Genomic DNA, 23,527 nt, shown 5'->3' with positions numbered 1-23,527 from the left:
TCATCTTTTTATTCATCCATCCATTAGCTGATCCTTCCATCAATCCATCAATTGAGTTCCACTTTTCATTCCCCGATCTGATGAGCTGTCAGGAGATTCTCTCTATCTCTTCACCTCCTGTAATTTCAGATGACTCACATCAAGCTCTGTGCCTGTCATCAGTACACCCCCCCACCCTCTCTCTCTATCGCTCTCTCTTTTCTCTCACTCTCTCCATCTTTTCACCTGCCTAAGATCAATAACTGCTAATGCAATTGGCTTCTACTCTTTCCCTGGTGTTTTATGTCCTCGCACAAACACGACTGGCCCCTTTAAGAGAGCCCTGGCCCCTGTTGCTAGGAGACAAGGAGGGCTCGGTGATGATGAGGAGGAGGTTGAAGAGAAGCAGCTGCCCGATGGATGCTGCTCGGCTGTTGTCCAATCAGAGCAGCCGGAGCTGGGAAATCACCAAGCCGACAGGTCAGATACGACAACACATGACTCACAAAATGCTGAGTTCCATCAGACGGATAACAAATCAGAACATCAATAAACCAATAAGTCCAGAGAAAGGACACAAAACACTAAAGCTGGTATTTATTGATTGTATTGGACATTGGATTCTTTGACAAAGAATCAGATGTCTCAGTAATAACATTGTAAGACCATTTTGGGATGTTTTGGCCAACAATTACTACCCATTTACCCCACTCAGAGCAGAGTAGAGCACTTCTGAACGACCATTAGGAACTGCATATATGGGGCAAAAACAACAGGAGCTGGTAATTGAGGAACACGCAGGTTTACCTGGCTTCTGAAAAGTCATATGAATGTGAAAGAGCAACAAAAAGTGTCTCAGTTAGGTGCTGGGCCACTATATGTGGCACCAAAACAGATTCAATGCTCCTCTGAAATTTCTAAAAGAGACAGTCATTACTTTGGTGTTTTGATGAAGTTGGTAGAAGGTGCGTGCCATAGAGCTGATTGGTCCATAATCTCCCCATAGGCGTTTAACTGTGCAGTGTCCTTGTAACTGTAAGGCCATGGCATACATTTCAATACAGTGCTCAGTGCTCTTAGGTAGTGGTGGTGCATGGTTAGGGTTCGAAAAACGTTGCATGGGGTGTGTTGTTGAAGTTTTCTGCTACTGGTGAAGAATGAAGTAGAGACTTCTGCCGGCCGACAAAGTTTTTTTTTTTTCCTTTCCAAAGAAAAGGTCAATCAACCCACAAGCGTCAGAATGAAGAAAGACCCCGAACATGGGGAGGCCTAAACATTTATACCTGAGGAACGCCCCCTAAGGTATGTTTCACATCCTTTGTCTGCTGCAGGTATCGGCACCGGAACAGGGTTTTGTATCCAGGCGGGAGGTTAAAGAGGTCTAGACATCACAATTTAAAACACAAAAGGACCTGGTATCTTGGTGAGAAAGCAGGAGATGGGGCATCTCAAGTGGTTGAACACAAAAGGAATTGAAATTATAATTACAGGTGCCGGTGGCTTAGCGGTCTATGCGGCCTAAACACGGTGCTATAGTGCACGTTGCAGAGGTCACTGGTTCAGTTCCCAGCCACGACCATTTGCTGCATGTCTTACCTCATTCTCTGCTCCCCACTTTACCTGTCTCTTCAGCTGTCCTATCAATAAAGGCGGAAATGCCCCAAAAATATAACTTAAAAAACCCCCCAAAAATTGTATTGACAACTCACTCCAAGAGGACAAGTCGACCCAGGCCATGTCAAGAACATTTACCCTCACATAAAACACCAACAGATCCCCTTAGGCTTTTCAAGTTTCCTCTTGGTCACAAAGCTTTATATTTCCCAGGAGTTGGGGGAGACCAAAAAGTAGACTGAAATAGGCCTAAATTCATTGATGGATGTTTATGTTTAGTTGGTTTCTGTTTTGTTAGTGTTGATGAAGCAACTTCCTCACTTATAATTTTGACAACCATATACATTCTTCAAGGTTGTGCTTTTAACAGGGATTTTCCTAAAGGTAAGAGAACACCTAACAACAGTTCAAATTGAGCACTTTATATTTAATATGGCTAAACACAGGATCACAGAGTGTCAAATTGGTTTGTAGAGTGTGGCTAACGTTTGCAGAACCAGCACCACGAGCCATCGGTCCTCCCTGCAGGTAAATGTCCACATGCCTGTACACGCATGTCTCACACGATGCAGCCTGCATACATACAACTTTATCTCCATTTTCTAGATCCAACCACTGATGAACCTCCACACAACAAGGTGCCTTCTGTCAACTGTGCTTGTTTACATCCAGGTAGTAGAGCATTGTAGCATTATGGCAGCTACCATAAGCCAGAGCTATAGCCCTGCTAGTGGCAGATGGTTGTGCTACAGCTTAGATTCAACATATGATGGTAAATCCAGGCCTACAATAACAATACAAATATGAATAATCTATTAAACCCTCAAGAAATTCTGGTGCCAACTAGAGAGGGTGACAACATTTTCATCGTTAGTCAACTAAACATGCAAATCCTTTCTTTTTATCATAATGAAATATCAAATGATCCGAGTAAACAACAACATATGAGAGGAAGTGATGCTGTAAACAGGACCGGTGACAGACACAGGAGCTTCTCATGGCTCCTGTTTGTGTTGCTGAAGCAGCATCCTCTCCGCCGTTCCCATGTGTGGACCAGATGACGCGAGCAGTAACCATGGAGGCACGCCAACACTGTGTTGCATGTATTTTCAGCTCTGACACATGCAGTAGGTGAGAGAAACACTGTTGCCATGGCAATAGGCCTCCTTCTCTTCTTGAAACTGTTTTGCAGCCCCCCCCTCTCCTCTCCTCACACCATCCCATCCCATGTCCCCCTTCTCTGTGTGTCTCAGCTCTCCCCCTGCATTTCCTTCTCTTTCCTATCTCTCTCTCTGTAAACCTCCCCTCCTCTTTAACTCCGGGTTAATGAGATCTATTTTTACTAAAGCACTGAAGCACTTTTAATACAGAGCCTCAGATTATTTGCATAAAGTAATTACCTTTGTTGGCATAAAAACTATTTAATGCTTGTTTGGATCCTACTTTCAGCTCTGAGTGCATAATGCTGTTTTCAGTAACTTAGTTTAAGGAGTCGAAGAACTTGAAATGAGAGCGTGGAAAGCAGTCTTAAATCTCAACCTGGTGAAGTGTGTCCCTGAAGGTATCAGTATGTCGTTGTTTAATGTTGCCTCCTCGTTGTAACTGACCTCACCTCGACACAGACCTTTTCAACCATCAACACGACGAAATGACGGCTAATCAAATCCATTAACCCTGCACACACACACACACAAATGAAGCACTCTCCCCTCTCTCACACACTCTCACAGAGTGCTCCTGATAATTCATGTTGTCATTTCATGTCTCAAGGGAACAGAACCTCTTTATGTTACATCAAGGGCCTCGGCTACCCCGTAATAACCCTTCATCAAGACGTCCATGCGCCCACTAATTCAGATGCATTTGGAAAGCCATCTTTTTTCTCCCCCGTCACAAACAAACATTTCAACCAGGAAGTAAACTCTGGATCAGACAGTCTCTGTGTTTTCAGCACATTTGAGGATGTGAGGAGGTGTGAAGATCAGAGGACCAGACTTATGCAGATCACAAAGCAAGAGCTCTGTTAGAGGAGTGAATGTTTGCTTCCTCTTCTTCTTCCTGCTAGAAAGGTGATTCACCTGTCTGCATAAGTTACAGTGACTAAGTGTTTTCAGGTTTCTTTCTTTCTCTCTTTCTTATCCCAACATGAAGTAAAACATTATGTTTATTTTCTTTCTGGGAAATCTTTCTTTCTTTCTAATCTTTAAAATATGCATGAGGGGTGCAGATTTGGCCTAATGGTTAACTTGCGCGCCCTTATAGCAGGCAGCCCGGGTTCGATTCCAGCCTGCTGCCCTCTTCCTGCATGTCATTCCCTCATTCTCTCCCAGTTTCCTGCTCCATCCACTGTCCTCTCCTCTCTGAATAAAGGTGCAAAAGCCCCCAAAAATATAACTTTAAAAAAATACAATATGCATGAGATCATCATCATCATCGGCGGACACTCGGGTCGAGTATGTCTGTCCTCCTTCTTGGTCCTTGTGGGTCTTCAGGTGGGCGAAGAGGCCGATCCTGGACCCGCATATTTTGGGGCAGTATGGACATGGGTGGGCAGTGGCCATTGTGGGTTTGGGTGGGACCTTTTTGGTGGAAGTGATCTCCTTTCTGCGTCTCTGCTTGTCTTCTGCGGCACTGTGGAGATATACAGCGTAGCTCCATCTTGGACAAGTTGTCTCCAGGCTGCCCTGTTTGATGCTGTGGCCTCTCAGGTCTTAAGGCCTGTGTGGCACTTCTTGAGGTTTGCTTACTGACTGTCTTATTTCTATGTAGCTAAAGAAATTGCTGTACCTAATCCTAATAATGAATAATGAATCTCCAGACAACCTGTGCTTGCTTGCTTTTTGAATGGTTTTTGAATGAGTTCCATCAGTCAGTTAGTAGCCCTTAAAGTGCAAAGACAAGCCCGGGTAATTTAGGGGGCGTTACAACATACGGTAAACCTGGTTCCCTTATTTGAAATGCAGGTTAAGACAGAAAGTCCAGATCGGTTAGATCTACAAACCCCTTGGTACTCCTGTATGTTCTCTCTGTTCTATTTGTCCCTTTCCTCTTGAATCTACTGATTGCCAAGGAGGAGGTCTTGGGTGTTTAAAAGCCAAAGTGCTGCCTTCAAGAGGTGGAGGCTTGTGAAGTGGGGATTACTCTATATGGCCCTGCAGTCAGAGGTTTGGTACTTCTGTTGTGCTTGGTTAATTTAGTCTTGAGTTAATCTTTGTTGATGATTAAGTTCTTTGTTTATTAATGAGTGTTTAAGGTGTTTTCTCTGATTTTACTTGGGTCATCTTGTGGGTACTTGTGGGCTCGTAGAACCCTGACTTTGCAGTCCCTGGATCTCCATTGGGCATTAGGAATATTCCTCATGGAGGGCCGGAGGGATGGAATATATTCTTCTGCACTTTTGTGGAAACAGACATTCTAAACGAGCCACCAATGGAAGTACTTTTCTACTGATACAGATGATTTCAGATCCAAATGTTGTCAATGCAAAAGTTACTTTTGTTTCTTTGCTTTGGACAGCATGCTTTGTTTACTTCCATTATTTTTCTGGAGAGGATCTAAACCTCAAAAAATAATCCTGGGTCTTGAATCTGAAACATCTTGAACTTGCAAAAAAAACTCTCTTACCTTGAAGATGACAAACTGAAGGTTTTATCAAAGTGTCTTCTACAGGAGGGAATAAAAATATATTCATATTGTCTGATTGTTGTTGGACCTCTGTTTGACCTGTAACAGCATTGTCAAGTGCCCCCTCCCCATGCTGAGACAGACACCACGCCTGTCTGTGGTGAGCGATGCTGCCTCCCTGTGACCGTCCATTATTGATGAGATGAGATGCACAGTGTGTCCCCCCCTGGGGTGATGAGGTCACCACTGTGTGTGTACATACAGTCAGGGCTCTGCATAAAGTACCCACAGCTCACTGCCACACCCACAGCCAGCACCCTGCACCCCCTCCTCATGCATTTTTAAATTGGATGGACCTCCATCAAACACTGTGCTCTTGAAATAGAAATGGAAAAGAAGACAGCAGAGATACAGCTGTGACTCTGAGCAGTAGCCCTCTGAGAACAGTTTGACAGGACACAAAGAGATGTTATGCTAAAGAGACAGCACACAGCTGTCCAATCTATCAGATACAGAGGGAGACTGTCATCATTCCAGAGTTGTAGTTTTGTCCCTGAGAAGTGCATTAGAGGTTTCCAGCAACAGTTGAACCAACAAGGTGCAACTAGAGAACCAAAACTATGAGCTACAGGATGAATAAGCTGAGCAGAGCTGCAGAGAGGTTGAAGAGCATGCAAGAAATACACACTTTATAATGTATAGATGAGGTCAATTCAATCCAGTTTATTTATATAGCTGCAATCTCAATATACTACAAAAGTAGGTTTAGACTGTACTCCTCACTACACTTGTGGAGCGCAGCTCTGATTGAAAAGACTCCTCAGATTTAAGACATCAAGAAATCAGCCAAGGAAGGCGGCGTGAGTCTCACAGAATTGGTCTTAGGTGCTGGGTCTGTCTTTACCTCACAACTCTCAACAGCTATGTAGGGAAGCTGGTGAGGTGGGTGGTGTTGATAGATGGTACTTGAATGAGCTACACATCTGCATAGAAGGTGCACGTTGCTGAACTCAGCGGACGCAAGAATAGCAAAATACTATTCAATAATCATTGGCATCTATTCAACGATCATTCCAATAATACCCCCCCCCCCCCCCCACACACACACACACACACACACACACACACCTGTCCCATTCACAGCCCGTTTGTGTGGCAGTCACATTAACCAGCAGCAGGACGAGGTGCTGTGAGTAGCGGGCACTGTCAGCGTCTGTTTGGATCTTTAAGTCGCTGTGACACAGCGGCGTGGCATCTATGTTCAAATTTTGCAGCTGTCACGGCAACACAACCCTGGCACGAGCTCGGTCAAGGGCATCCAAGCGTTGGTTGCCCATGCCTTACTAAAGAAGGAATCAGGTGGCTGTCGAGCAAAAGGCAAAGGGAAAAGACGGACCTTACCTTTGCCGACTTCTTTCCAGAACACCATTCACGGCTCCGGGACCAGCTCACGCTGCTTCCTTCTCGTTACCCCTCAGGGTTTCGGATAACAGTTCATATTTAAGGTGACATATATAACACACGACAAAACTCAACGGGAAAAAAGGGGAAAACTTCGCAAGAATGTCTTTCCCCGGCTTCTCGCCTCTCCAGCATGTGTCTGCCTGAGCTAATCAAGACCACAGCGTCACCGTCTCATTGATAAATTGGTCACGTGACCAGGAAGGTCCGCCCACCTGTAGCTCGACAGCCACACCCTCATACTCTGGACAGTGTTGCCGCAACACAGCCATGCTCAGTCTCTGGAAATACGTGTGTAGTAGTGTGAGATTCAAAAACTGAGAAAATCGCAGCGACTGTTGCAAATGTTTTCTTCTTCTTTTGCTATTTAATGCAGTTAGCATTCTTCTTCTTCTGTTACTTAATGCGGTTAGCAAACAGCTTCAAGACGCTCTATAGCCACCATCTGGTGGGAATACTGTATTACAACCAGGCACCGGTAAAAATGATGAACATTTTTACTTTTAAAATGAGAAAATATTCAAAGTAACTCTTCCAATTTTACAAAGTGAATGAATATTCAAATATTCGAAAAACATTGCCCATCCTTATTATACACCTGTGTGGTTTTTAGTCCTGATAAATGAACTCAATTTGACGTGCATTGCCTAAACTATTCTGTCATATAACTTACATCTGAGTTATCTTCACAGTCATAGTTCATATTGCTGTAACCTGACTTGGAAAGTGTCCAAACTCTGTTAAAGAAGTGTGTGTGTGTGTGTGTGTGCGCGAGAGGCTCCTTTTCAAAGCAGACGTCTTCCCCGTGCCTTTTTATGAAGCGAGTCAGCTCAAGCAGCATTTTGCACCTTCACTAGCAAAAAAGGTGAACAAAGGAAACATTGTCTTTGTCTGTGTGTGTGTGTGTGTGTGAGAAACAACAGAACAAACAGAGGAGGAAATCCATTATCATCAAAACAGACATCAAACAGAGGGATGGAGGGATGGAGGGATGGAGGGAAACACATTATTGAGAGCAGCCAGCAGAGTCTGCTCTTTCCTCACAGAATGAGACTATAAAGAACCCCACAAAAAGACAGGGTGAAATATTCCTCACATGCTCCTCACACACAGAATCCAAACAGTCTCATGTCCCGACAGTGACAACACTCAGCAGCACGTGTGTTTGTTGTTGTTGTTGTTGTTGTTGTTACTGTCGCAGCTGTCTCATGTTTACCTGCCAATGAGCCGTTTTGGATTTGTGTCTCCGCGAGGCCCCTGCAGGGGTATGAGTCATCAGTGTTCACACACACTCACACACACATATACACACACCTCCAGCCAAGAGTTCTCACGTTCAATAATCTGAGCTGTAATTGGCTCCCTGGACAGGAAGCAGCAGAGGCAAAGAGATCGGGCTTTTTCACCTAAAAATAATTCCAGAACAGTCCCTAATCCGTCAGCTCATTAACAATCAATTACGAGTCACATCAGGAGAAAAATCGATCATCTGCTTTACATTGAAGTACGCCCCTCGACCCTCCTGTTGCCTTGGTTACAGTGGAGGAGCTGCACGTAGGAGGAGGAGGTGATGATGGTTTCACTGGGAACAGAGCCGGAGAGATCTGACAGCATAATAAATTCACCTCTGCTTATTTCCTGCCTCTCTCCCACTCCACATCCCCCTCTCTATTCCCCTTTCTCTCTCTCTCACACACACACACACACACACACACACACACACACACACACACACTCGCTGCAGTTCTTATCAATGACTCCTTGAATAAAACACTGCTCGAGGGTCAACAGTGGTCGTGCAAAAATTCAGAAAACCTGAACAGTCAGTGCACGCATGAGTTAATTATTCAGATAAGAAGGATGATGCAGGACGATAGTGTGAGATCTGATGAAGGTGCCGCCTCTGGTGTTAAAAGAATGAAGTCAATGCAGAAGCGCAGTTCCTCCAGTGTCCACTTGGGGCTGGCTCCAAATGCAAAAAAGAAGAAGAAGAGGAAGAAGAAAAAAGAACAGGCTCCCTCTTATGAAAAGCACATTCTTAAGGCAGACATAGACATGTTTGCAGAGAGGTACATGTGTGGTACATTTTTGTTTAACTCACACAATTAATTATATGAAGACTAACACAGGACTTCCACCAGCTGGACCACCGGACAGCTGGAGTCATGTGACCGAGGTTTTCCACCTGTAATCACTGAATCAAGGATTCTCCTCCTCCTCCTCCTCTCCTCATCCATGTTGTCTTTCTGGTCCTCTGAAAACCTCTGACCTGTTGACTCCAGGCCTGGCTCCGCTCATCATGACTTTGGTTTGTTGTTGTAGTTAAGTGAAATACGATCTGGTGATAACACAGAGAGTTTTATTCTGAAAATTCACCGGATGTTTTCATTTTGTTTTGGTGAAACCTGACTTCCTGTCCCCGCTCCATCTGCTCTGTTGAGATTCATAAATAGAAGTCTTGTGTATCTGATCCGGAGGGCTCCGACCTGCTGGACTAGAGACGCAGCCGGAACGCAATGGAGCGGATCCAGTGGAAGTTAACACATTGACTAGAATAGAAACCAATCAGATCCAGAGCTGTTACAGATCAGAGATGGACCGGACACAGATCTGATGGAATTTGGCCGTAAAGGTTACAGATCATGGTTTCTTTGTGTGACAGGTGGATCTGATGGCTGTTTGCAAAACGACCACACAGATGATTCAGTCAGTGAACCTCTCTACTGTGTTCTATGAGATTTTTACAGAAGTTGGATAAATAAAAAGTCTCTATGCGTCGATTGTGGCACAAACAGGCCGTCTCAGAAGCCTGTGAGTGATACTGTAGTATTGTTGTGACATGTTTGCACCAAGTAGCAGATCTACTGTGTTTATTTTACAGTGTGTTCTGGGGCAGAGGAGTCAGGATTGTTGTCGGCTTTTTTTGCAGCGGTTGCAGGAGAGTGATTATCTTAAGTTACATGCTTTGTGTGGGTCACCCACCGCTCTCTCACCGAAGGCTCAGAGGAGTGAGCTGGGAATTTGTTACGTTGCACAAGCTCTCCTAGCTTCTTTAATCTGAGAGACAAACTGCTGTAGTCAGCCACCATCATAAATCTCACCCTGTGGGAAACATGAGGGTTTACCAGCTCATTCACCTGCTAATGAAACAACCACTGCTACCTTCCTGTTAGCCGACCCCTCGCTCCACTACACCTCCGTCCTCCTTTTCTGTCTCCAGAAAAAAACAACACAGCAGTGGATAATTACTGTACTCAAGGATCATTTGCCCAATGAGTGACGCCGTGGTGGCATGTCCATCATTTACACAGTCCAAGGATCTAACTTGAGGTCCTTTACAGAACGTCCCTGTCACCATCTGTCAGCCCGCTCTGCCTTTGGCTTGTCTTCTCTGCTGGCAGGGAGCGGAGAGCAGCAGCTGTTCAGGACAAAATGGGACAGAGAGGAGAGGCTCATCCCTCGCAAAGCTCACACCTGAAGCCGTACGGGCCGGCTGTAGACCCATCTTTCACCTCAGACTAAATGGTAAGTATTCAAACGGCTAAACAGCGTCATGACCACTGAGGAAATAAGTTAAAGCAATAAAATGTAATCGGTTCTGAATCATTGAGTCATTTGCTCTGCATGTTGTGTTCAATCTTCCACAAACAAACCACACAAAGGGGTTCAAAAAAGGCTTTGAATGTATTGAAATATGAACATAGCGGGGCTAATTCTGTAATCTTCCTCCCTGTACCACAAATGGCAAATTCTGGTCGGCCGAGGAGACAAGCTGCCGCTGTCCGCCATCGTTGTTGTGAGGGAAATTTCACGCAAGCGCTGCTGGGAAAAGCGGTCACGTAAATCTGACGTCATGGCGTGCCTCTTCCACGGGCTCAAGCGGGCAGAAAATCAAACGGGTGCAGTAGTGCTGTGCGATATGGACAAAATTTTATACCCCGATATAGGTGATTTTATATCCTGATAACGATATATATCCCGATATAGTATTTTTCCTTAAAATTACATGAAATGAATGGCAGTTTTCTCTCATATTTTTCAATTTATTTATGAAACATATTTTATGTATAAAAACATAATAAAATGTATAAAAGACAAATTAAAATAAAACACAAATATCCAGTGGATACCATTCAAAATATCTGGTAGTACAACCAGTTTTAAAGGAATGCACTTAAGTGCAAAGAATTAAAATAAATACAATAACAATAACATAAAGTGCTTGAAGTACCATTCAAGTATGCCAACATTTAACAAGTGCTAATTGCATTTTGTGCATTAACACGTATGTGCACATAACAAAAGTGCATAGAAAAGTGCAATAAATGAACTGTTTCAGAGGTTGAGTTTTATGAACACAAGTTTGTCAGGCTTGTTCTGACATGAAATGAAACCTCTTAAAATAACTTGTTGCTTTTTTTACATTTTGTTTCACGTTTCACAGGTTGAGATATAGGAAGACAAGCTGGTCAACTCTTTCAGGCTTGAGACATGATCTCTTGCATGTAACTATGTTCCCACTAGCACTGAAGACCCGCTCAGATGGAGAACTAGTTGCGGGGACACATAGGTATTTTTTGGCAAGCTTTGCCACTAATGGGAAGTTGACCTCATGCTGCCTCCACCATACAAGAGGATCTTTCTCTGCATCCAGGTCAGCTGCCTGCAGGTACATGTTGAGCTCCAGTTCAATGGATGCTCTACTTGGCTTGGAGATGCCTTGGTCTGTGGGTGCTGCTGCTTTCTTGAAGTAGCTGGACAAACTCTTTTTTGCCTTCTTGACTGCAGGGAGCTCTGATTCATCTGCAGCAGCTGTGGGGACAGCTGACGGTGGAATGTGTTCGAGTCGGTCGTAACGACTTGTTGGCGACATGTTTTGCAGATTACCGTTTTCTGGTCGGTGTCCGACTTTTTAAAACCAAACCAAAGCCAAACCATGGAATTGCGGTTCCCTCTTTTCGGCACCAACTCCTCTTTCGGTTCTGTTTCCACTTTGTTTTCCGCTAAGCTCTCCGCTTCTGCCATGTTGTTACATCCATGCTCTATCAGTGCCGTAAACTTGTAGTTGTGTGTGACGTAAAAATGCTTCCGCAAAGTAGTAGCGGTGCTGCAGCTTACATTAACCTGCATTCATCATCGTTCATACAATGTCAGTGAAGCAACAGAGCTAGACCAATACCCTACACATCAAAATAACGATATAAACGACAGAGGGTTATATCGTACGGTGGACGTTTTTATATTGCACTACGATTTATATCGTAATATCGCACAGCACTAGGGTGCAGTGTTGAGTTCAACCAGCTCCGAACCAGTGCGAGCACCAGCCTGGAAATACAACCCGGTTGGCGTTGGTCGAAAAGAGGTATATGATGATGCAAACCTGAGTTACATCTCAATGCATGGACACAAAGAAGATGTAAGGTTGAAGAAGTAATACAGGGAGAGGCCAGATGCACCACTAACACTCAATACTGAAGTGCTCATTGAGAATCAACCCATCAGCTCTGAGTAAGTTTCCTTTAATAAGTCAGAGTCAGAGTAAGGAGTAGTTTTAAGAAGAGGCTAAAGACCTCCCTGAGAGAACACAAAGCTTATTTAAATAAATCTGCAGAGACCGGGCTTCCTGCGAGGACGGCTTACCTTTATATCCGGCCCGTTGCAGTTGAGGCTCATCCCGCACTCGTCTGTGATCTCCGTAATCTCCGACAGGTCGTCATCTTCGAACTCATCCAGGCTGATGTCGTGGGTCAACCTGGGTGAAGAGGGGGGAGAGAAGGGGAAAGGGGAGAAACATTTAATCATAATCCTTTAGAACTCAGCAGCGGCCATCGTACGTCTACAAATCTGCTGCTGACCCAATGATGTGTCTCACACGGTGGCAAATCCAAAACCAGGTCCAGATTAAACGCATAAACATGAGTACCAAGCTCATGTCGCCACAGTTGAATTAAACTATCACTGATGAAAGCTTATTTCACGTTTCAAGGAACAGATACAACAACATTGAAGCAATCTCTTGACCTCACACCTTCTTTAGAGGATATAGAGTTTTTACCACATCTGTAAAGAGTTTAAAGTCGATGTGAACGCACTAAAGATGATTTTTGATCACATACAGGAAGTTGAATTCATGAAATGTTCACAAGAATATCCCCTTTGAATGAAAAGCTAGTGAGGCGTTGTGTTAATGATATCTGACTAATCAACCAGCCCTACAAAAAGGTGGTCTTACTCAATATCCTGCAAACCTCTCAAACTGAAAAGCAGTCTCCTTGCGAAGCTTTAGCCTGCGTTTCTGTCCCATGCAAGACACAGCATTGCAAGATCTGTATGTCAAGCACATAAGGAGGCACCTATCTTCATCATTTTCTTATCTGGTATCCAAATGTCCTCGGGCAAAACTTCAGGATCAGAAGGAAAACATCTTTATTCTGCAGCCTTGACGTCCCCTCAGCGTCGGGCAGAGAGACTCAGAGTCCTGCTGTCTGTGTTAGGATTCAATTATCATCCAGTAAACAATGTTTCTGTTTTCCCCTTCTGTAATCATATCTGCCTTTTATTTATTTACCCTGCGGCCTCCTGGGCAGAACAGACTCAGTCAAGAAGGCAGGGAAATGTTATTAGAGGCAGGAAGATGACAGTGACTACAATGTGCATGAGAACAACACGTCTGTAAGACTTGGTGAACTGCAGTATGAGAGACATGATCCATCTGTTGTTCCATGATGATATAATGTCATTTCAAGCTGCAGCCACACTGCAGCTGCCTCATTTTACTAAAGTACTCGCAGCTGCGGCTGTCTGTAGCCATCACATGTCGAAGGATGGGTAAGGCAGTTAAATAGCCCGAATAGAAGCAGCTGTTTACCTCCATAATGAGGCCCTGAAGGAGGCAACAGAGAAGAGCTGAAGGATGAACAGAGAGAAAGAAAGAGAGTAACAGAAAGAAAGAAAGAGAAGATGTGAATCCAGCAGTCTAAAGGGAGAGAGGGAGCTCAGATGGGAATAAATACACCTGACAGAAAGAATGAATCAAAGGGTGAGAGAGGGAGACCAGAAATCACTGAGTGAATACAAAAACCTTCCTCCGACTCAAAAAACCTGCAGCATCACCTTCTTTCTCTGTTTGTTCTTCTACTGTCGTTTCTAAAGTGACACCTAAATGCAAAGATTTGAAGCAGGCATGAGACTTTAAGGGGGGAAAAAATCTGACTTTATCGCTCCTGCTGCATGTTATTTATTCAAAAACACCAAAAACAACAATGAGTCAAAGCCCAGTACAGCTTCTTTGGACACAAACACTGTTAAAGCTCTTGAACAGAGCACACGATTGTACTGGTTGACATATTCCTTCATTAAGATGAACTCAGCGACTGTAAATTACTTTGGGTCGATTCTGACTGGAGCACTTTTAAATCACTTAATCTGCTGCAGTAAATAGTTTCCAACAAATGCACCATCCCTCACTGTTGATGCCTGCGGGACTCAACTATAAAGTCCAGTTGCAAAGTGAGAATTGAAATAATTTGCTGCAACAGGCTTTGAGCTGGATGGAGCTGCAGGGTCGGTGTTATTTCAACAGTTTCAGTCAATTTCAGTCATTCTACATCAGTGTGGAGTAACGATAAGTGTGTTTAGTCGACTGAAGTCTGGCCCAAACTTAAAGGTTTTTAAAAGCTTACATGTCAAAAGTGTGGGAGATGTGATGGTGGATTCGGTTCCTTTGTGTTCAGCTGCTTGAGACGCACCACCTCCTGCATTCTCACCAAGATATCAGGTCCTATGTGTTTTAAATTTTGATTTCTAGACCTCCTGAATACACAACCCTGTCCTGGTGCAGATACCTGCAGCAGACAAAAGGGTGTACTGTGAAACATACCTTAAGGGGCATTCCTCAGGTATAAATGTTTAAGTCTCCCCATGTTCTGGGTCTTTCTTCATTCTGACCGCATGTTTTTTGATTGACCTTTTCTTTGCAAAGAAAATAAAACCTTGTCAGCCGGCAGAAGTCTCTATTTCCTGATCCACCAGTAGCAGAAAACTTTGTTGTGGGGTCTCCACAACAGAGAACACAAACATTGCATCAAAGGTAGATAGATTGAACAGTTCTGCAGGGAAACAACTTGGCCAAAGATACAGCCAACACAGCACACTCTAACAGTCCACACTCTCAACACTTGCAAAATCTCTCACTGTCAAACATGGCTGTTAGGTAAACAAACATGCCCGACGATGGAATGGTTGTCAATAGCTGCTAAGCTACCTGGTACATCCAATGCAGGAGTAATTTCTGTTTCTTGTCTGTTTGATTGTGGTGTCTTTTACAGGACAAGTTCTGTACCCAAGTACATCATCCATCTAACTTAATGGCTGGCATGCAATCCACAGAATGCATGATTTGCTGTCTTTCAGGTTCCCCAATACAACATGATATCTAATCATACGTATCGCCCATGCAGTCATGATCTTGTTCCGAACAGACACAGACTGTGGGAGAGTGAAATCACGCTGAACAAACCTCACACCACAGGAAACTTTGGCAAGATCAAGCAGTGAAGAAACCAACACTGTGCAGACTTTCTGTTGTTAGAGGGGAGTCGGTGTCTTGTAGTTTATACTCTGCTCAAACAATTAAACAATGTAACCCCTGCTCCTCAGCACCAGACACATTTATTTGCAGTGTGTAAGTATTTCAATCTGGAGGATGGAGCAAGGTTTAACCATTAGGCATGTGGACTTTGTGCTGGTGGTGCTAGCTCTGCTAATGTTAGACACACTTTGCAAACCGATTTGACATAGCTCACCTGCAGACTGTGTGATACTGTGTTTAGCTAGTGTTGAGTTTTAAAAAGAGGAAGTTCAATTCTTCTGCAGCTCTTCTCTTTAACCTTCAGACCCGAGCAGCAATCTGAGAACCGTCTAAACTGAACAACTGTATTTGAAGTCTTCGGTTTCTGGACACACCTCTGCTTTTAAAAGCAAAATCTGTGAGCATATCAGTTTGCTATACAAGCCTGATTTATTACTCTGCTGACTGATGCCAGAGGAGGACCAAAATCAATATTTCCCTGAGTGTCCCCCTGCTTTCAGCATCACTTACAGGAAGAAGGATAAATGTGGAGGAGAGGAGAGGAAAGTAAGATCAGAGCCAATCAGCCCAATATATATCATGTTATTCTGCTCCTTAAAGCTACGTTTGACCTTTAACTGGAGCGTCACAAGGACAAAAAGAGCAGAGTGTTGCACCAGAGGTGAGAGGAAAGGATGTCGTGGCTGTAGATCAAACCCAGAGGAAAGTTTAAATGGAAGCAGCGGACAGTGACAGGACGGAGGGAGTCATGGGGACGACAATGAATGGAGGGAGGAGAAAATGAAGCGCAGGGAGATAAACCACCTAGACTGGACAGGGTGACCCCTCCGCTGCAGTGAATTGTGGGTAAGCAGGGACACAGACACTAGAGGAAACCAACAGAGTGGATAATACGAGGAAATTACGTTGTCACACATCACGGCTCAGACTTCACAGGGTAACACTCAGGGCGTATAACGCCAGGCACGCTCACATCAGACAGGCTGCACCGTCCTGTCACGGTTTAAACCTCCATGAAGAATTTGATATTTGTAACTCAAACAACAAAAATGATTACATGTTTCCTCTGAGTCCAATGAAAGAGACACAAATCATCAAATAAACATGAGACCTTTAAAAAAAAAAAAAGTCCCCTGAATGCATCTCATCCTGCAGATCTCTCCTCCACCTGGTGCTCGGTGCGGGCCTCACATGATGCCTCACATGATGCCTCACCTGCTTCCCACCAACAACACCGTCAGTTATATCTCTAGGACATTCAGCCCAGCCGACAACACTGCAGGTGTGCACAGAACCAAAGATCAGGTGTTCCCTTGGTTGGCTGAAATATACTCCACTACATCCTGAATATAAAACCATCAGTCTGATGAGTGAGCGTGTGAAAAACTACAAACCTGATACAACAAACCTGCAACAAATTCTGCCTGATGGTTACAATGCTCTCGTGGTTTTTTTTTGAAGACGTGCAAATGACATTTTATGACCAATTCAGTAAGGTGTTGTTGAGCTGTGCTACTTTATACAGAGAGGTCTTTTTGGTTATGGCGTTTACTCTATCTATAGAAGTGTTGAGACATTGTTAGATTATTCATATAATTAAGTAACACTACATGGAAAGGTCTTTGCAACCCTAGATGTTTCATTTCTAGGGTGTACATTTGAGGAAAGATACCAAACCCATTACAAGGTGAGGTTCTTAAAGGTGACATATCACGCTTTTTTCATCAATACATATTGGTCTAAGAGGTCCCCAAAACATGTCTTTAAAGTTTATGCTCAAAAAAACACTTTGAAATCAGATTTTGGCATGCCTGAAAAACCCTCTTCTTCAGTCCTCTTCAGAACAGTCTGTTTTCTCTCTGACCACGCCCCCTCAGGAAGTGGACGTGCCTCAGCTGTCCAGCACGTTGATCTCATGTTTACATGTTGGCTGAATATACACGGCTGCTCAGAGATCGCGTTACTTCAACCGTCTGAATCTGATCCAGAATCTGATCCTGATGGAGAGGCGCCTGCAGCAGGACCTTTCTGAAGGATTGGTCACAGATTTAGTGTTTCTTGTTGTTTTATTTGTCAGTATGTAGACGTGTGTCTTGGTACACAGCTACGAACATGTAGCTATGTGGCTATGCTAACCAGCGCTAGCACTTATCCATGACAAATAAAAATCATCCACTAGATCTTCAAATCTGCAGACGTGGGGAGTAAAACCGACCTTTGTGTTTATTAAGACAGCCTACAACTAGCATGCCTCCTTCCTAAGCTCCTTGTTAGCACACATTTGTGCAGGGAATGAAAAACGGAGGAGGGATTCAGTATTATTTTATACAGTCTATGGGCTGAACAAGCTCTGAGCTCTGACTCCGTGACAGACCGGATATTGTTGTTACGTAACAAAAACACGGAGGTCTGAAACGGCTCGTTTCACACACATTTACAGAAAGGTGGAGAAATCAGAACAGGGGCAGAATGGATTTTTTTCATTCTCGGGGGGTTTGTAGACAGGGACACATATTTCAGGTAGAGAACCATTAAAAAGTCAATTTTGCATATGTCACCTTTAAAGAAGACTAATCATGCTGATCCATATTTTGACATATAATCTTACACTATTGGATGTCCATATTAAACATGGGCAAAGTGTCATTACATGAGATCTTGGTTTAATCACCAGACACGTTTCCAGCTTCTCTGAACAGCTCATTTCGAGAACTGTGTGAGACTTGGCCTGAATCTGACTGTACTGTCCTGTGAATCAATCAATCAATCTTTATTTGTATAGCACCAAATCACAACAAACGTTATCTCAAGATGCTTTTACAACCATAGCAGGTCTAGACCACTCTATGTCAAATTATGAACAGAGACCCAACACCAAGACAGGATAAGACTCAGTCTGATCTCATCTTAATCCACCATGAGCATTGCACCCTGCAGCATTTAGCTAGTTACAGTGGTGAGGAAAAACTTCCTTTTAACAGGCAGAAACCTCCAGCGGGACCAGACTCATGTTAGACAGCCATCTGCCTCGACCGAGCATCAGAATAGGAAGCCAAGCTGGCAGCTTTTTCAAGAACACGCCCAGCCAGAGGCAGCAGAGTCCATTTCACTGCTTGGCTTTTTCCTCCTCTCTGCACTTTGTTGCTTCAGTATCTCAGTATGGAAGTCACTCGTAAGTGTTCTTTTGGTTGTGAAGGAAAGTCTCAGCTGTTTTCTCTCCACCAAAGACGAAGGCATCAGAAAACAGAGTGAAGATTTTATGTTTTTGGGACAGCAGCAGCCACGACGTAGCTGTTGTGATCTATGTGTGGGGAACACTGTAAACTAGCAGAGATGCGATGAAAGCAGGGGTGACCTTTTCACCAACTGCTTCTTAAAGTTAAAAGACCCCAGACCAACATTTGATCGATCAACCCCCTGTCCAGAAACGTCCATGTTTTGAGAAGTTCTGAGGCTAAAGCTGCTTTTCCCTGAAACTTCTGAACTCTTAGAAAAGTTAATTTTGGAATTTTACTATTGAAAAAACATCCTTCACAACCATTGCAGTTATTTTAAGATTAGCTTTGGGGCATTTTGGCCATATCACCTCCAGGAAAAGGTCATTCTTGGTGGCATATGTTTGTTAATTTGAGGGAATACAGAAAAATACCTGCTGATCTGATATCTCTGAAACTTGGTGAAAAAGGTTAACATGGGCCAAGGAGTACTTCATTTAATTTAGAGTGGGATTGCAAATTATCAGAGCTCACACTTAAAAAAAAAAGAGAACAAATTATCTTGGTTTTGTAAATAAATCCAGACACACTGCATCTCCTATCTCCACTGCTTCTATAGAGCCCGTCCGCTGTCTGATAGTAAACAATGATGTGATTTAAAGGGGTGATAAAGGAGTAGATAGAAGGTGCACAGCAGTTAAATGAAATACCTGCCCCCCAAACCACTGAGATAACCCTTAATTCTCACCACTTTGCACACACACACATTTTCTAGAACGGACATTAAATGGACCCCCAAAATAACTTGGAATATCCAGGACCTGAAATAACCTCATCAGCCTCATCTGAGGTTGCCGTCCTGCTTGTTGTGTACACATCATCTCACTCACGCCCGCAGCATCCTCTGCAATCGATGCCCGCTGACTCAGCAGACTGGCTGGGCGGTGCAGGTCAGAGATCTCCGTGACACATGCACTGTGTCATCATCGCTGAAAGTGAGACGCTACAAATCAGTCAGGGCGTAGTAACAACACGCTGACACGAACATCATCATCTCTGAGTATCCTGGCCTCACAGGACCCCAAAGACCACCAGGAAACTCAAGGACACTCATGTGTAGTTATCATATGAGCACTGTGATAGTCCTTGACCCTGCCAGACGAGCTGAGAGGAGGTCATGGTTTATAATGTTTGATGAACAAATATCAGATAAGCACCAGACTCTTAAAAGTAGAGTAGTAGATCAGTCTGACATCAGTATTTATTAGATCGTCTTTCCTTTCTGTCTGAAAAGGCCTCTCCAAACCAAATCCCCCTTTGTGAGATTGATGAAGTTGCTTGAGCTGAATTGATTTCATCTACCAAACAGCAACTGTGTCCTTCAGGACGTCTGACGCTCTGACACCGCACCAAAACTATTGGACAAAAGTCAGAGGCAGCACACATCTCAACACTGTGACAACAGAGGTGACTTTGTGTTTGAGTTTTAAAATACTGTAACACCGGTTCATGTTGGAGACAGATGGTTTGGGTTAAGTTTCAAAAAACCTCAACAATGTTTAGGAAGCTTCCTCTGTGAAGACTTTGAATATGCTTCAGGTAAGTAATGTGTGTGTTTTAGTCCATCACTCTCTCTAGCCTGCACCAGAACCAGTCACTACACTACCAATCCAAAGTTTGGACACACCTTCTATTTCAAGGGTTTGTATTTTATTTTTATGTATTAATATATGGAATTATTTAATGAGCAAAAAAGTGTTAAACAAAGCAGAATATGTTTTATATTTTAGATTCTGTAAAGTAGCCCCCTTTTTCCTTCATGACAGCTTTGCACACTCTTGGTATTCTCTCAGTCTGCTTCATGAAGTGGTCTCCTGGAATGGTTTCTGATTAACATGAGCCTTGTCAAGAGTTCATTTGTAGAATGACTTGCCTTCTTAATGTGTTTGAGACCATCAGTTGTGTTGTTCAGAGGTAGGGTTAGCACACAATGGATAGCCCTATTTGACTACTGTTGTAATCCAGATTATGGCTAAACCAGATTATTTCATAGTTTTGATGTCTTCAGTATTAATCTACAATGTTGAAAATAGTTAAGATAAATAAAAACAATTGAATGAGAAGGTGTGTCCAAACTTTTGACTGGTAGTGTATGTAATGTCTAAGCTGCCATAATGCTCTACGACCCAGATGTAAACAAGCACAGATAACAGATGGCATCACATAGCGTGGTGTTATTTTGTAGTTTGTAGACTTTGTAACCTGAACCGGCATGTGGACGTTAAACTGCAAGGAGGACTGAAGCCTGGTGGTGCTAGCTCTGCAAGTGTTAGCCACACCCTGCAAACCATGTGTGCTCAGTTTGGACTGTTTACTTGGTGTTTTCTTTCCTTCAGACTAGTCAGTGAGTTGACTTGAAATATTAATTTAAACAGCTAGAGCATGTGTCTCTAGAAGTTATCACTATCCAAGAATCCACTGTGTAAAAATCTGAAACCTATGAAGACAGGACCTAATGCTACGTGTCTGTGTCTAAAGGTTCTCAATCATCCGGGTCATGGCAATCCAAGCTTGATCCGTATGGTAACTGGACTGATAGACCCTAATGCTACATGCTACATGCTAAAAATAAACAAAGAAAACTGCAATCGTGTAACACAGTGTAAAAATCATAGCTCAGTGCTGGAACGACATCAGGCACATCTAAGAACAGAGTTCTTAAAAATCCAGCTCTGACAGACCGACACCCAGAGCATCTCATGAAATATGAATTCTTTTCACAAGATTCTTGTCAGTTCATTTTAATTATAATGAGTCTTAAGCCTTCAGTCCACCTCTCGAGGGTGGTTTTAATACTTCATGAGCTATCCAGTGATTTGGAGCCTATTCTAAGCATGTATGATCTTTTTTCCCATTACCTCACTTTACATTTGACTTTAAGCTCTGTGAACCCATGATTATGGAAAGTGCAGGTACAGACACTTTGTGTGAGGGGGCATCACAGACAGAAGACATGACAGACAAAAGGATTCAAAGGGTGGAATAAGAGTATTGATCCTTTTCTTTCACTCACACGACTTTGGTTTCAAACCACACGTGAAGTTATTCTCAGGAATAATCTGCTGCTAATAAGACGTCTGGATCCTCATGACTGACAGAACAACATCTGCTGTGTATCGTCGGGATTTGAAGACATCCCCTCAGAAACGTGACATCCCAGCCAGCATGTCGACGGTTTGTGTTGTAAATGACATCAGAGGGCATCAGCACAGCAGGACGGATGTTACAGTGTCTCTCGCTGAGGATTTGGGCTAAACTCCTGCGTTTTTCTGGCAGTGGGGGGTTACAGGGCAGCAGACTGGCCTCCTTAGCCCGCCTCTCTGCTGGCGTTAATGAAGGACAGCATGACCTCACGCTCAGGACAGGATGGGCCCGGCCGGCTCATTAGTCTTTATCAGAGTCCAGCTCTGGCCCTGATAACAAACAGTGATGTATTTATTTATCGCTTGCTTTGCAAATTTTGAATGCAGTTTTGGTTTACGAATAACACACAAGGTCAGAGGAGGGTTTGTTCATCCTGGTTCTCACCAGAACCCTCAAAGCTGTTGTATTCCTGGCAGCAGAAAGTATATCTTGCAGTATGCAGAGAGATAAGGTCACAGTAGAGTGAAGACTCCTCAGAAGAAGCCTCTGGAGTTAGGATGCATGAAAAAACTGCAGAGGAAATGGAAATGAGGTGCTAATTACAAACCCCGAATCCCCCATGAAAAATAAAAAACAAGGCAAACCCAAAAAAAGTGGCAAAAAGGAATCTGATCCACTGAGATGTTTCTTCTTTTTCACCCGTTTTTTGTAATGTGTGCTGGCGCATGCAAGCTTGACAGTTGCAATGCTTCCCACACAACTCTGAATATTTTCACACTTCTAGCTTAGCTACAGGCTCAGGACTAGCATCTATGCTGAGCTGGTTTCATGCAATCTCCTAAAACTCCATATACGTTGTGCCTAAAGCTTTCACAGAACATGCATGTGCTCCCCTTGCTCGTCTTTTCCTCATGTTACCCCATTGATTTATGCTCCCACTGAGAGATTACACGCCTGCACACTGTCTGTCATTCATCGGCGTCGTCCTCCTGCAAGGACAGGACCAGGACAAGGATCAGGACTGTCCTGTCAAGATTCACCTCACCCGGATACCTCCTACATGACCATCATCATCATCATCTGCTGTATGAAAACAAACTCTGAAGACACACGTTGCTTCTCTTACATCGACACCTCTCAGGTCCTATTTTTGTCCACAGAAACCAGCAACCTGTGCAGCCTGCTCCCTCACTCCTCCTTCAACACAAACACAAACATATGCCTCCACTCTCCTTCAAGGGCAACCCTGCCCTGAGATGCAAGGAGGCGACATGTAGCAAGAGAGCAGGCATGTTAGCAGTAAAAACACTCACAAGGTCACACACAGCCATGTTGCTGCACACCCACAGAGAGAGAGAGAGAACCCACAGAGAGAAGGAAAAGAGAGATTCCCTACCATTTCTCCCACTGGTCCTCCATCCAGCCCTCTTCTCCTTCCCCTCCCGAGTCCATACTGTAAGTGAGGAGGGCATCCACAGCCAAGAAGAGAGGAGGAGGGGAGGAGGAGGAGGAGGAAGAAGAGAGGGAGCAGGAGGGATAGAAAGTAGAAGAAGAGAGGGCGGGAGAGAGGGAGGAGCAAGCAGTAAGAGAGTCGGAGGAGGAGAGGAAAGGAGAAGGGGAAGGAGGAGGAGGGGTGCAGCTCGTTCGGTTCGATGGGAACAGCATCTAATTCAGAGTCTTCCTCCTGCTGCTGCTGCTGCTGCTGCTGCTGCTGCTCTCTACCGGAGGAGAGAGAGTGAGGAAGAGGGGGAATAATTCCAAGCAGAGGAGCTGAATCTGCCACAGAGGAAGAGTGTTATATAATCTGCTCCTCTCTCTCAGTCCTTCCCTCTTTCTCTCTCTCTCTCTCTCTCTCTCTCTCTCTCTCTCTCTCTCTGTTTACTCTAACCGGTGAGCA

General features: G+C 43.9%; 1 protein-coding gene across 2 annotated transcripts in view; it reads right to left on the bottom strand.

Moving 5' to 3' along the window:
* mapk8ip1b (mitogen-activated protein kinase 8 interacting protein 1b) overlaps nucleotides 1-23,527 on the bottom strand; it is a 76,283-nt gene that overhangs the window by 37,751 nt on the left and 15,005 nt on the right. Inside the window, exons 1-2 of one of the 2 annotated variants that reach the window (XM_034679045.1) lie at nucleotides 23,027-23,112; nucleotides 12,322-12,433 (exon numbers count right to left, since the gene is read on the bottom strand). In XM_034679045.1, the coding sequence (XP_034534936.1) occupies nucleotides 12,322-12,433; nucleotides 23,027-23,082 (168 nt within the window). In that variant the 5' untranslated portion in view covers nucleotides 23,083-23,112. Of the gene's footprint in view, nucleotides 1-12,321; nucleotides 12,434-23,026; nucleotides 23,113-23,527 lie in introns of those variants that run through there. The other variant, XM_034679037.1, reaches the window with a different exon arrangement.

Source organism: Notolabrus celidotus, chromosome 3 (assembly GCF_009762535.1).
Source record: "Notolabrus celidotus isolate fNotCel1 chromosome 3, fNotCel1.pri, whole genome shotgun sequence".
Classification (NCBI taxonomy): domain Eukaryota; kingdom Metazoa; phylum Chordata; class Actinopteri; order Labriformes; family Labridae; genus Notolabrus; species Notolabrus celidotus.
This window is presented reverse-complemented; position numbering and strand designations above follow the sequence as displayed.